This window comes from Oncorhynchus mykiss, chromosome 24 (assembly GCF_013265735.2).
Source record: "Oncorhynchus mykiss isolate Arlee chromosome 24, USDA_OmykA_1.1, whole genome shotgun sequence".
NCBI classification, from domain to species: Eukaryota; Metazoa; Chordata; class Actinopteri; order Salmoniformes; family Salmonidae; genus Oncorhynchus; species Oncorhynchus mykiss.
The window spans coordinates 36,796,282-36,811,264 of record NC_048588.1 but is presented as its reverse complement, the minus strand read 5'-3'; the positions used below and the strand labels follow the sequence as shown (position 1 = coordinate 36,811,264).

The 14,983-nt window shown below is 44.7% G+C and overlaps 1 protein-coding gene across 1 annotated transcript in view; it reads left to right on the top strand.

Annotated features, from left to right (window-relative positions):
• The window catches only part of LOC110513669 (small G protein signaling modulator 2-like), a 141,548-nt gene that overhangs the window by 95,888 nt on the left and 30,677 nt on the right, over positions 1–14,983 (top strand). The window contains exons 10-12 of the mRNA XM_036961562.1: positions 626–789; positions 6,322–6,448; positions 7,031–7,165. Of these exons, the coding sequence (XP_036817457.1) occupies positions 626–789; positions 6,322–6,448; positions 7,031–7,165 (426 nt within the window). The remainder of the gene's footprint in view (positions 1–625; positions 790–6,321; positions 6,449–7,030; positions 7,166–14,983) is intronic.

The following is a 14,983-nucleotide window of genomic DNA, read 5'->3' as shown; positions in this document are numbered from 1 at the left end:
TTTGACCAGGGCCCATAGGGAACATGGTGCTATTTGACCTGGGCCGATAGGGAATATGGTGCTATTTGACCAGGGCCCATAGGGAATAGGGTGCTATTTGACCAGGGCCCATAGGGAATAGGGCGGAGGGCAGAGGACAGAAGGGCAGAAGGGCAGAGGACAGAAGGGCGGAAGGACAGAAGGGCGGAGGGCAGAAGGACGGAGGGCAGAAGGGCGGTAGGGCAGAAGGGCGGAGGGCAGAAGGGCGGAGGGCAGAAGGGCGGTAGGGCAGAAGGGCGGAGGGCAGAACGGCGGGAGGGCAGCAGGACAGAAGGGCGGGAGGGGCGGAGGTCAGACGGGCGGGAGGGCAGAAGGGTGGAGGGCGGAGGGCAGAAGGGTGGAGGGCAGACGGGCGGAGGGCAGAAGGGTGGAGGGCAGACGGGCGGAGGGCAGAAGGGCGGAGGGCAGAAGGGTGGAGGGCAGACGGGCGGAGGGCAGAAGGGTGGAGGGCAGACGGGTGGAGGGCAGAAGGGCGAAGGGCAGGAGGATGGAGGATATAGCTGCTCAAGTTTCCTCATTTACCTTAGTGACTCCCTTTATACTGCTCCTCTCAAATTATTCATATTATTCCCCCCCCCACACACAGCGGACTGTGGTGGTACTTTGGTTCTGGTTAGTCAGGATGGTATCCAGCACCCCCCACTCCACTTCCCCCCCGGCGGCCACCTCCTGGCCTTCCTGTCCTGCCTGGAGACGGGCCTGCTGCCCCGCGGTCATCTGGAGCCTCCACTCTGGAGCCAGAGAGGCAAGGTAAGATCTGGTCTCAGAACAGATCTGATACTATAGAGGTGATTGCTATTAAAAACTGGCCTCAGACAGATCTAGTACAATACTATATAAAGAGAGACGTCAGTTAAGTAGTAAGTGCGTGTTACTAAGACCTGACTCCAGAACAGATTTAACACCACTCTGGTCACAGAAAGGTAAAGGGATGACTATTATTTATTTTTTTATTTCTCCTTTATTTAACCAGGTAGGCCAGTTGAGAACACCTTTATTTAACCAGGTAGGCCAGTTGAGAACACCTTTATTTAACCAGGTAGGCCAGTTGAGAACACCTTTATTTAACCAGGTAGGCCAGTTGAGAACACCTTTATTTAACCAGGTAGGCCAGTTGAGAACACGTTCTCATTTACAACTGCGACCTGGCCAAGATAAAGCAAAGCAGTGTGACAAAAAACAACAACACAGAGTTACACATAAACAAACGTACAGTCAATAACACAATAGAAAAATCTATGTACAGTGTGTGCAAATGTAGAAGAGTAGGGAGGTAAGGCAATAAATAGGCCATAGAGTTGAAATAATTACAATTTAGCATTAATACTGGAGTGATGGATATGCAGATGATGATGTGCAAGTAGAGATACTGGGGTGCAAAAGAGCAAGAGGGTAAGTAATAATATGGGGATGAGGTAGTTGGGTGGGCTATTTACAGATGTGACAGTCAAGCAGCTTACTGATCACTGACAGTGATCAGTTAGCTGCTCTGACAGCTGATGCTTAAAGTTAGAGGGAGATATAAGACTCCAGCTTCAGTGATTTTTGCAATTCGTTCCAGGAAAGGCGACCAAAGGAAGTGTTGGCTTTGGGGATGAACAGTGAGATATACCTGCTGGAGCGCGTGCCATGGGTGGGTGATGCTATGGTGACCAGCGAGCTGCGATAAGGCGGGACTTTACCTAGCAAAGACTTGTAGATGACCTGGAGCCAGTGGGTTTGGCGACGGATATGTAGTGAGGGCCAGCCAACGAGAGCATACAGGTCGCAGTGGTGGGTGGTATATGGAGCTTTGGTGACAATACGGATTGCACTGTGATAGACTACATCCAGTTTGCTGAGTAAAGTGTTGGGGGCAATTTTGTAAATGACATCGCCGAAGTCGAGGATCGGTAGGATAGTCAGTTTTACGAGGGTATGCTTGGCAGCATGAGTGAAGGAGGCTTTGTTGCGGAATAGGAAGCCAATTCTAGATTTCATTTTGGATTGGAGATGCTTAATGTGAGTCTGGAAGGAGAGTTTACAGTCTAACCAGACACCTAAGTATTTGTAGTTGTCCACATTTTCTAAGTCAGAACCGTCCAGAGTAGTGATGCTAGTCGGGCGGGAGGGTGCAGGCAGCAATCTGTTGAAGAGCATGCATTTAGTTTTACTAGGATTTAAAAGCAGTTGGAGGCCACGGAAGGAGAGTTGTATGGGGTTGAAGCTCGTTTGGAGGTTTGTTAGCACAGTGTCCAAAGAAGGACCAGATGTATACAGAATGGTGTTGTCTGCGTAGAGGTGGATAAGAAAATCACCAGCAGCAAGAGCGACATCCTTCATATATACAGAGAAGAGAGTCGGCCCGAGAATTGAACCCTGTGGCACCCCCATAGAGATTGCCAGAGGTTCGGACAACAGGCCCTCTGATTTGACCCACTGAACTCTATCTGAGAAGTAGTTAGTGAACCAGGCGAGGCAGTCATTAAAGAAACCAAGGCTGTTGAGTCTGTTGATAAGAATGTGGTGATTGACAGTCGAAAGCCTTGGCCATGTCAAGGAATACGGCTGCACAGTACTGTCTATTATCGATGGCGGTTATGATATCGTTTAGGACCTTGAGCGTGGCTGAGGTGCACCCATGACCAGCTCGTAAACCAGATTGCATAACGGAGAAGGTACGGTGGGATTCGAAATGGTCGGTGATCTGTTTATTGACTTGGCTTTCGAAGACTTTAGATAGGCAGGGTAGGATGGATATAGGTCTGTAACAGTTTGGGTCTAGAGTGTCTCCCCCTTTGAAGAGGAGTTGCTGCAGGGGGTGCAGGGCTGTTGACTGGGGTAGGGATTGGCAGGTGGAAAGCCAGCCGTAGAAAAATGCTTATTGAAATTTTCCTAACTGAGATGTTGGCCGGGTAGGCGTAGCCAGGTGGCCAGCCGTAAAACAAGGCTTATTGAAATGATCGATTATTGTAGATTTATCAGTGTTTCATATCCTCAGTGCAGCTGGGAGGAGGTTCTCTTATTCCCCAAAAATGTAGACACTAAAGTCCATGGAGAATAAGTGCTACAGGAAGCAAATTTCTGTTTGAAAAAGCTTGCCTTAGCTTTCCTAAGTGACTGAGTATATTGGTTCCTGACTTCCCTGAAAAGTTGCATATCACTGGGGCTATTCGATGCCAATGCAGAACGCCACAGGATGTTTTTGTGCTGGTCAAGGGCAGTCAAGTCTGGGGTAAACCAAGAATCTGTTCTTAGTTCTACATTTGTTTAATGGGGCTTATTTAAGATGGAGAGGAAATCACTTTTAAATAATAACTAGGCATTCTCTACTGACGGGAGGAGGTCAATATCCTTCCAGGATACCCGGGCCAGGTCGATTAGAAAGGCCTGCTCGCAGAAGTGTTTTAGGGAGCGTTTGACAGTGATGAGGGGTGGTTGTTTAACCACGGACCCATTACGCACGCAGGCAATGAGGCAGTGATCGCTGAGATCCTGGTTGAAGACAGCAGAGGTGTATTTAGAGGGTAGGTTGGTCAGGATGATATCTATGAGGGTGCCCATGGTTACGGATTTAGGGTTGTACCTGGTAGGTTCCTTGATGATTTGTGTGAGATTGAGGGCATCTATCTTAGATTGTAGGATGGCCGGGGTGTTAAGAATGTCCCAGTTTAGCTCGCCTAACAGTACGAACTCTGAAGATAGATGGGGGGAAATCGATTCACATATGGTGTCCAGGGCACAGCTGATGGTTGAGGGTGGTCTACAGCAAGCGGCAACGGTGAGAAACTTGTTTCTGGAAAGGTGGATTTTTAAAAGTAGAAGCTCGAATTGTTCGGGCACAGACCTGGATAGTAAGACAGCCTACACCTACGACTATAATAATTAAAATATATATAATTTAATAATTATAATATATAATATAATAAAAATGATAATATATATAATATAATAAATATAATATAATAATTATAATATATAATATAATAAATTAATATAATAATTATAATATATGATATAATAAATTAATATAATAATTATAATATAATACACTGCTCAAAAAAATAAAGGGAACACTAAAATAACACATCCTAGATCTGAATGAATGAAATATTCTTATTAAATACTTTTTTCTTTACATAGTTGAATGTGCTGACAACAAAATCACACAAAAATTATCAATGGAAATCAAATTTATCAACCCATGGAGGTCTGGATTTGGAGTCACACTCAAAATTAAAGTGGAAAACCCCACTACAGGCTGATCCAACTTTGATGTAATGACCTTAAAACATGTCAAAATGAGACTCAGTAGTGTGTGTGGCCTCCACGTGCCTGTATGACCTCCCTACAACGCCTGGGCATGCTCCTGATGAGGTGGCGGATGGTCTCCTGAGGGATCTCCTCCCAGACCTGGACTAAAGCATCTGCCAACTACTGGACAGTCTGTTGGTGGATGGAGCGAGACATGATGTCCCAGATGTGCTCAATTGGATTCAGGTCTGGGGAACGGGCGGGCCAGTCCATAGCATCAATGCCTTCCTCTTGCAGGAACTGCTGACACACTCCAGCCACATGAGGTCTAGCATTGTCTTGCATTAGGAGGAACCCAGGGCCAACCGCACCAGCATATGGTCTCACAAGGGGTCTGAGGATCTAGTCTCGGTACCTAATGGCAGTCAGGCTACCTCTGGCAAGCACATGGAGGGCTGTGCGGCCCCCCAAAGAAATGCCACCCTACACCATGACTGACCCACCGCCAAACTGGTCATGCTGGAGGATGTTGCAGGCAGCAGAACGTTCCCCACGGTGTCTCCAGACTCTGTCACGTCTGTCACATGTGCTCAGTGGCGAATTTGCCAATCTTGGTGTTCTCTGGCAAATGCCAAATGTCCTGCACGGTGTTGGGCTGTAAGCACAACCCCCACCTGTGGACGTCGGGCCCTCATACCACCCTCATGGAGTCGGTTTCTGACCGTTTGAGCAGACACATGCACATTTGTGGCCTGCTGGAGGTCATTTTGCAGGGCTCTGGCTGTGCTCCTCCTGCTCCTCCTTGCACAAAGGCGGATGTCTTGCTAATTGCCTATAATTTCCACCTGTTGTCTATTCCATTTGCACAACAGCATGTGAAATGTATTGTCAATCAGTGTTGCTTCCTAAGTGGACAGTTTGATTTCACAGAAGTGTGATTGACTTGGAGTTACATTGTGTTGTTTAAGTGTTCCCTTTGTTTTTTTGAGCAGTGTATATATAATATAATATATATAACATAATAATTATAATATATATATGTTAAGGGAATTTTTATCAATGATGACTAATTATGTATACATTTCAATCAGGACTGACTAGTCCAAATGCTATTATGTACTGTACATATATGAATTTTCTCTCTTGCTCCCATTCCCAATTGTATATAATATAGCCAGGAGTTTAGTAACAATGACGGTCTGTTCCTTTGTACAAATGAATGAACTATCTCCAGATGGCAGGGACGGACTATCTCCAGACTGTCTAGAATGCTGATTTACAATATCTGACCTTGGCTTCAGGCGAGGAGGGAAGGCTCGAGAACTATAGAGCCTCTCTACTAGTGTCATGAAGAGATAGAACATTTAGAAAACGCTGACGTCATTTTCAGTTTATAACCTGTGGAAAAATGTGTATGTAGGAGTACTCTCTTGAATTAAACGCTGTTACTTGACTTTTAAGACCGGGGATCTGTCCATTTCTTATAAAAATATAGGGTTTTACAATCCCATAGAATGCATTGACAGGGTAATGAATTCTGATTGGGAAATAATACAGAGGAATTTAGAAATCCTTTATCAATATATAATATCATAATTATAATATATATAATATGTGTCATTTCGCAGACACTTATCCAAAGCGACTTACAGCCATGCAGTATATGTTTTACGTACGGGTGGTCCTGGGAATCGAACCCACTACCCCGGCATTACAAGCACCATGCTCTACCAACTGAGTCACAGCAAAACCACAGCAAAACCATAAATACAGTGATCTAGTATACATGAACTATAAATTGTTGCAGACACCTGCGACAGTGTATAATGTGTATGTATGTATGTATGTATGTATGTACGTATGTATGTATGTATGTATGTGTGTGTGTGTGTCTGTGTGTATGTATGTATGTATGTATGTGTGTGTGTGTGTGTGTGTGTATGTGTGTGTGTGTGTGTGTGTGTGTGTGTGTATGTGTGTATGTATGTATGTCTGTGTGTGTGTGTGTCTGTGTGTATGTGTGTGTGTGTGTGTGTATGTATATTCTAGGGTAAGGTGTTTCCTAAGGTAAGGAAGAGGACCAGCACAGTCAGGCTGGTAGATCAGGAGGGAGAGGAGCAGACTGCAGCTGACTATGTGTTCCGTATCGTCTATCCTGGACACCACCACGACTCCAGTGAGTTACCCCCTCCTTCCAATACACACACACACACACACACACACACACACTGTAGAGGCTGTAAAATATAGAGACTGTAAGCTATAGAGACTGTAAGCTATAGAGACTGTAAGCTATAGAGACTGTAAACTGTAGAGACTGTAAGCTATAGAGACTGTAAGCTGTAGAGACTGTAAGCTATAGAGACTGTAAGCTATAGAGACTGTAAGCTGTAGAGACTGTAAGCTGTAGAGACTGTAAGCTGTAGAGACTGTAAGCTATAGAGACTGTAAGCTGTAGAGACTGTAAGCAGTGACCATAAACTACCACCACACCACCAGGCCTGTAGATGGCACTGTGTTATATGCTTAACTGTTATCTGTGTGTATTATTACCTGGTTATATAGCAGTGACTATAAACTACCACCAGGCCTGTAGATGGCGCTGTGTTATATGTTTAACTGTGTGATCTGTGTGTATTATTACCTGGTTATATAGCAGTGACCATAAACTACCACCACACCACCAGGCCTATAGATGGCGCTGTGTAATATGTTTAACTGTGTGATCTGTGTGTATTATTACCTGGTTATATAGCAGTGACCATAAACTACCACCACACCACGGGCAGCCGTGCTCCCTCGCTGGATGATGATGAAGAGGAAGAGGATAGACTCCAGGCTATGATCTCAATGATCTGTTGGCGGAACCTCACAGATCCTAATGTCATGAAAGGTTTTTATCTATCATCTGACACCCCACCCCCACCCCCTTACAAACTTCACTACCCACAATTCACCTCCTGGTCCATCCCTCCCATCTAAACCTCTGTGTGTCTCTTTGTCCCCATGGCCTTATCCAACCGTGCAGGGTAGGTTAGAGCGTGTATGGTTGGCTGCTTGGGAGAGTTAGAGAGGGGAGAGAGGATGGCTGTGGAGTATACGCTCTCTCTTTAATACAAAATGACAAAACTAGAGACCGAGGAGGGGGGAGGAGGGGGGGGGGGGGAGAAGGAGAGGAAAAGAGAGGGAGAGAGAGAGAGGAAGGACAGAAATGGGAGGAGGGGGAGACGAACATGAAGCCAATCCGATGTAAGTGATTCATACCGTAGCCTAGTTACCTGAAGCGCCCTTCATTCGGCATTGGCGTCAACATTCCCCTGTAGGAACCTTGAATCAGCGGACTGCTTGTACTTCTGTAGATCATACCATAGAGACAGAACCATTCATTCAATTGCCAGGGTAAAAGGCTCTACGCATCGATGTACTACTGGACAGTGCATTCGGAAAGTATTCAGACATTTTGCACGTGTTGTTACGTTACAGTCTTAATCTAAAATGGATGTCAGCAGTCTACACACAATACCCCCAAAAATGACAAAGCAAAAACAGGTTGTTTTTTGACATTTTTGCAAATGTATTAAACTGTTTAAACAGAAAAATATTCTGACCCTTTTCTATGAGACTCATAATTGAGCTCAGGTGCATCCTGTTTCCAATGATCATCCTTGAGATGTTTCTACAACTTGATTGGAGTTCACCTGTGGTAAATTACATTGATTTGGACATGATTTGGAAAGGCACACACCTGTCTATATAAGGTCCCACGGTTGACAGTGCATGTCAGAGCAAAAACCAAGCCGTGAGGTGGAAGGAATAGTCCGTAGAGCTCCGAGACAGGATTGTGTCGAGGTACAGATCTGGGGAAGGGTAACCAAAACATTTCTGCAGCATTGAAGGTCCCCAAGAACACAGTGGCCTCCATCGTTGTTAAATGGAAGAAGTTTGGAACCACCAATACTCTTCCTAGAGCTGGCCGCCTGGGAAATCGGGGGAGAAGGGCCTTGGTCGAGGAGGTGACCAAGACTCCGATGGTCACTCTGACAGAGCTCCAGAGTTCCTCTGTGGAGATGGGAGAACCTTCCAGAAGAACAACCATATCTGCAGCACTCCACCAATCAGGCCTTTATGGTAGAATGGCCAGACGGAAGCCACTCCTCAGTTAAAGGCACATGACAGCCTGCTTGGAGTTTGCCATAAGGCACCTAAAGGACTCTCAGACCATGATAAACAAGATTCTCTGGTCTGATGAAAACAAGATTGAATTCTTTGGCCTGAATGCCAAGTGTCACATCTGGAGGAAACCTGGCACCATCCCTACGGTGAAGCATGGTGGTGGCAGCATCATGCTGTGGGGATGTTTTTCAGTGGCAGGGACTGGGAGACTAGTAAGGATCAAGGGAAGATGAACGGAGCAAAGTACAGGGAGATCCTTGATGAAAACCTGCTGCAGAGCGCTCAGGACCTGACTGGGGCGAAGGTTCACCTTCCAACAGGGCAACCACCCTAAGCACACAGCCAAGACAACGCCAGAGTGGCTTCGGGACAAGTCTCTGAATGTCCTTGAGTGGCCAAGCCAGAGCCCAGACTTGAACCCGATTGAACATCTCTGGAGAGATCTGAAAAATAGCTGTGCAGCAACACTTCCAACCTGACAGAGCTTGAGAGGATCTGCAGAGAATAATGGGAGAAACTCCCCAAATACAGGCGTGCCAAGCTTGTAGCGTCATACCCCAAGAAGACTGGAGGCTGTAATCGCTGCCAAAGGTGCTTCAACAAAGTACTGAGTAAAGGGTCTGAATACTTATGTCAATGTCATATTTCAGTTTTTTATTTGTAGTAAATTAGCAACATTTTCTAAAAAACTGTTTTTATTTTGTCATTATAGGGTTCTGTGTGACGATTGTTTTTTCCCCCTCATCAATTTAATACATTTTAGAATAAGGCTGATATGTGACTAAATGTGGAAAAAGGCAAAGGATCTGAAAACTTTCCGAATATAAACTCTAGATTGCAGAATGTGGTGTATTGGCCATTGAGAGGTTTTGAAGCCACCGGTCGGCCATTTTGGTACTCCCCAGTAGGGGATGGATTGCTGATGCGGTGTATTGGCCATTGAGAGGTTTTGAAGCCACCGATCGGCCATTTTGATACTCCCCAGTAGGAAACAGTCCTCCATAGTAATGAATGGAATTCTACACTATTTCAATGTAAAGTTTCAAGGACAGAATTATGCCTTTAAGTATTTTGTTGTTGTTGTTGTTGTTAGGACATTAATCAAAAAAAAAATGGTACTCTAGTCCCAGTTCTGATGGTCCTCTCCTCTCAGTGGGGTAGTACCATGTTGGTCCCAGTTCTGATGGTCCTCTCCTCTCAGTGGGGCAGTACCATGTTGGTCCCAGTTCTGATGGTCCTCTCCTCTCAGTGGGGTAGTACCATGTTGGTCCCAGTTCTGATGGTCCTCTCCTCTCAGTGGGGCAGTACCATGTTGGTCCCAGTTCTGATGGTCCTCTCAGTGGGGCAGTACCATGTTAGTCCCAGTTCTGATGGTCCTCTCCTCTCAGTGGGGCAGTACCATGTTGGTCCCAGTATGATGGGCCTCTCCTCTCCTCTCAGTGGGGCAGTACCATGTTGGTCCCAGTTCTGATGGTCCTCTCCTCTCAGTGGGGCAGTACCATGTTGGTCCCAGTATGATGGTCCTCTCCTCTCAGTGGGGCAGTACCATGTTGGTCCCAGTTCTGATGGTCCTCTCCTCTCAGTGGGGCAGTACCATGTTGGTCCCAGTTCTGATGGTCCTCTCCTCTCAGTGGGGCAGTACCATGTTAGTCCCAGTTCTGATGGTCCTCTCCTCTCAGTGGGGCAGTACCATGTTAGTCCCAGTATGATGGTCCTCTCCTCTCAGTGGGGCAGTACCATGTTAGTCCCAGTATGATGGTCCTCTCAGTGGGGCAGTACCATGTTGGTCCCAGTATGATGGTCCTCTCAGTGGGGCAGTACCATGTTAGTCCCAGTATGATGGTCCTCTCCTCTCAGTGGGGCAGTACCATGTTGGTCCCAGTTCTGATGGTCCTCTCAGTGGGGCAGTACCATGTTAGTCCCAGTTCTGATGGTCCTCTCAGTGGGGCAGTACCATGTTGGTCCCAGTATGATGGTCCTCTCCTCTCAGTGGGGCAGTAACATGTTGGTCCCAGTATGATGATCCTCTCCTCTCAGTGGGGCAGTACCATGTTGGTCCCAGTTCTGATGGTCCTCTCCTCTCCTCTCAGTGGGGCAGTACCATGTTGGTCCCAGTATGATGGTCCTCTCCTCTCCTCTCAGTGGGGCAGTACCATGTTGGTCCCAGTATGATGATCCTCTCCTCTCAGTGGGGCAGTACCATGTTAGTCCCAGTATGATGGTCCTCTCCTCTCAGTGGGGCAGTACCATGTTGGTCCCAGTATGATGGTCCTCTCCTCTCAGTGGGGCAGTACCATGTTAGTCCCAGTATGATGGTCCTCTCCTCTCAGCACTGTTGGGTTCTGGGACACAAATAAATGCTTTGATAATTGACTCTGTTTTTCTTTTTGCACTTTTGGTTTGGTTCACTATACCCTTCACTATACCCTTCACTATACCCTTCACTATACCCTTCACTATACCCTTCACTATACCCTTCACTATACCCATACACTATACCCTTCACTATACCCTTCACTATACCCTTCACTATACCCTTCACTATACCCTTCACTATACCCATACACTATACCCTTCACTATACCCTTCACTATACCCTTCACTATACCCTTCACTATACCCTTCACTATACCCTTCACCATACCCATACACTATACCCTTCACTATACCCTTCACTACACCCTTCACTATACCCTTCACTATACCCATACACTATACCCTTCACTATACCCTTCACTATACCCTTCACTATACCCTTCACTATACCCTTCACTATACTCTTCACTATACCCTTCACTATACCCTTCACTATACCCATACACTATACCCTTCACTATACCCTTCACTATACCCTTCACTATACCCATACACTATACCCTTCACTATACCCTTCACTATACCCTTCACTATACCCATACACTATACCCTTCACTATACCCTTCACTATACCCTTCACTATACTCTTCACTATACCCTTCACTATACCCATACACTATACCCTTCACTATACCCTTCACTATACCATACACTATACCCTTCACTATACCCTTCACTATACCCATACACTATACCCATACACTATACCCATACACTATACCCATACACTATACCCTTCACTATACCCTTCACTATACCCATACACTATACCTTTCACTATACCCATACACTATACCCATACACTATACCCTTCACTATACCCTTATACCCTTCACTATACCCTTCACTATACCCTTCACTATACTCTTCACTATACCCTTCACTATACCCATACACTATACCCTTCACTATACCCTTCACTATACCCTTCACTATACCCATACACTATACCCATACACTATACCCTTCACTATACCCTTCACTATACCCATACACTATACCCATACACTATACCCATACACTATACCCATACACTATACCCTTCACTATACCCTTCACTATACCCATACACTATACCTTTCACTATACCCATACACTATACCCATACACTATACCCTTCACTATACCCTTATACCCTTCACTATACCCATACACTATACCCTTCACTATACCCTTCACTATACCCTTCACTATACCCTTCACTATACTCTTCACTATACCCTTCACTATACCCTTCACTATACCCTTCACTATACCCTTCACTATACCCTTCACTATACCCTTCACTATACCCTTCACTATACCCTTCACCATACCCATACACTATACCCTTCACTATACCCTTCACTATACCCTTCACTATACCCTTCACTATACCCATACACTATACCCTTCACTATACCCTTCACTATACCCTTCACTATACCCTTCACTATACCCTTCACTATACCCATACACTATACCCTTCACTATACCCTTCACTATACCCTTCACTATACCCATACACTATACCCTTCACTATACCCTTCACTATACCCTTCACTATACCCATACACTATACCCTTCACTATACCCTTCACTATACCCTTCACTATACTCTTCACTATACCCTTCACTATACCCATACACTATACCCTTCACTATACCCTTCACTATACCCTTCACTATACCCATACACTATACCCATACACTATACCCTTCACTATACCCTTCACTATACCCTTCACTATACCCATACACTATACCCATACACTATACCCATACACTATACCCATACACTATACCCATACACTATACCCTTCACTATACCCATACACTATACCTTTCACTATACCCATACACTATACCCATACACTATACCCATACACTATACCCTTCACTATACCCTTCACTATACCCATACACTATACCTTTCACTATACCCATACACTATACCCATACACTATACCCTTCACTATACCCTTCACTATACCCTTCACTATACCCATACACTATACCCATACACTATACCCTTCACTATACCCTTCACTATACCCTTCACTATACCCATACACTATACCCTTCACTATACCCATACACTATACCCTTCACTATACCCATACACTATACCCTTCACTATACCCTTCACTATACCCTTCACTATACCCTTCACTATACCCTTCACTATACCCTTCACTATACCCATACACTATACCCATACACTATACCCATACACTATACCCATACACTATACCCTTCACTATACCCTTCACTATACCTTTCACTATACCCTTCACTATACCCTTCACTATACCCTTCACTATACCCTTCACTATACCCATACACTATACCCTTCACTATACCTATACACTATACCCTTCACTATACCTTTCACTATACCCATACACTATACCCTTCACTATACCCTTCACTATACCCTTCACTATACCCTTCACTATACCCTTCACTATACCCATACACTATACCCTTCACTATACCCTTCACTATACCTTTCACTATACCCATACACTATACCCATACACTATACCCATACACTATACCCTTCACTATACCCTTCACTATACCCATACACTATACCTTTCACTATACCCATACACTATACCCATACACTATACCCTTCACTATACCCTTCACTATACCCTTCACTATACCCTTCACTATACCCTTCACTATACCCTTCACTATACCCATACACTATACCCTTCACTATACCCTTCACTATACCCTTCACTATACCCTTCACTATACCCATACACTATACCCTTCACTATACCCTTCACTATACCCTTCACTATACCTTTCACTATACCCATACACTATACCCTTCACTATACCCTTCACTATACCCTTCACTATACCCTTCACTATACCCTTCACTATACCCTTCACTATACCCATACACTATACCCTTCACTATACCCTTCACTATACCTTTCACTATACCCATACACTATACCCATACACTATACCCATACACTATACCCTTCACTATACCCTTCACTATACCCATACACTATACCTTTCACTATACCCATACACTATACCCATACACTATACCCTTCACTATACCCTTCACTATACCCTTCACTATACCCTTCACTATACCCTTCACTATACCCTTCACTATACCCATACACTATACCCTTCACTATACCCTTCACTATACCCTTCACTATACCCTTCACTATACCCATACACTATACCCATACACTATACCCTTCACTATACCCTTCACTATACCCTTCACTATACCCTTCACTATACCCATACACTATACCCATACACTATACCCTTCACTATACCCTTCACTATACCCTTCACTATACCCTTCACTATACCCATACACTATACCCTTCACTATACCCTTCACTATACCCTTCACTATACTCTTCACTATACCCTTCACTATACCCTTATAACCTTCACTATACCCTTCACTATACCCTTCACTATACCCTTCACTATACCCTTCACTATACCCTTCACTATACCCTTATACCCTTCACTATACCCTTCACTATACCCTTATACCCTTCACTATACCCTTCACTATACCCTTCACTATACCCTTCACTATACCCTTCACTATACCCTTCACTATACCCTTCACTATACCCATACACTATACCCATACACTATACCCTTCACTATACCCTTCACTATACCCTTCACTATACCCTTCACTATACCCATACACTATACCCTTCACTATAACCTTCACTATACCCTTATACCCTTCACTATACCCTTCACTATACCCATACACTATACCCTTCACTATACCCTTCACTATACCCTTCACTATACCCTTCACTATACCCTTCACTATACCCTTCACTATACCCATACACTATACCCATACACTATACCCTTCACTATACCCTTCACTATACCCTTCACTATACCCTTCACTATACCCATACACTATACCCTTCACTATACCCTTCACTATACCCTTCACTATACCCTTCACTATACCCTTCACTATACCCTTCACTATACCCTTCACTATACCCATACACTATACCCATACACTATACCCTTCACTATACCCTTCACTATACCCTTCACTATACCCTTCACTATACCCATACACTATACCCTTCACTATACCCTTCACTATACCCTTCACTATACCCTTCACTATACCCTTCACTATACC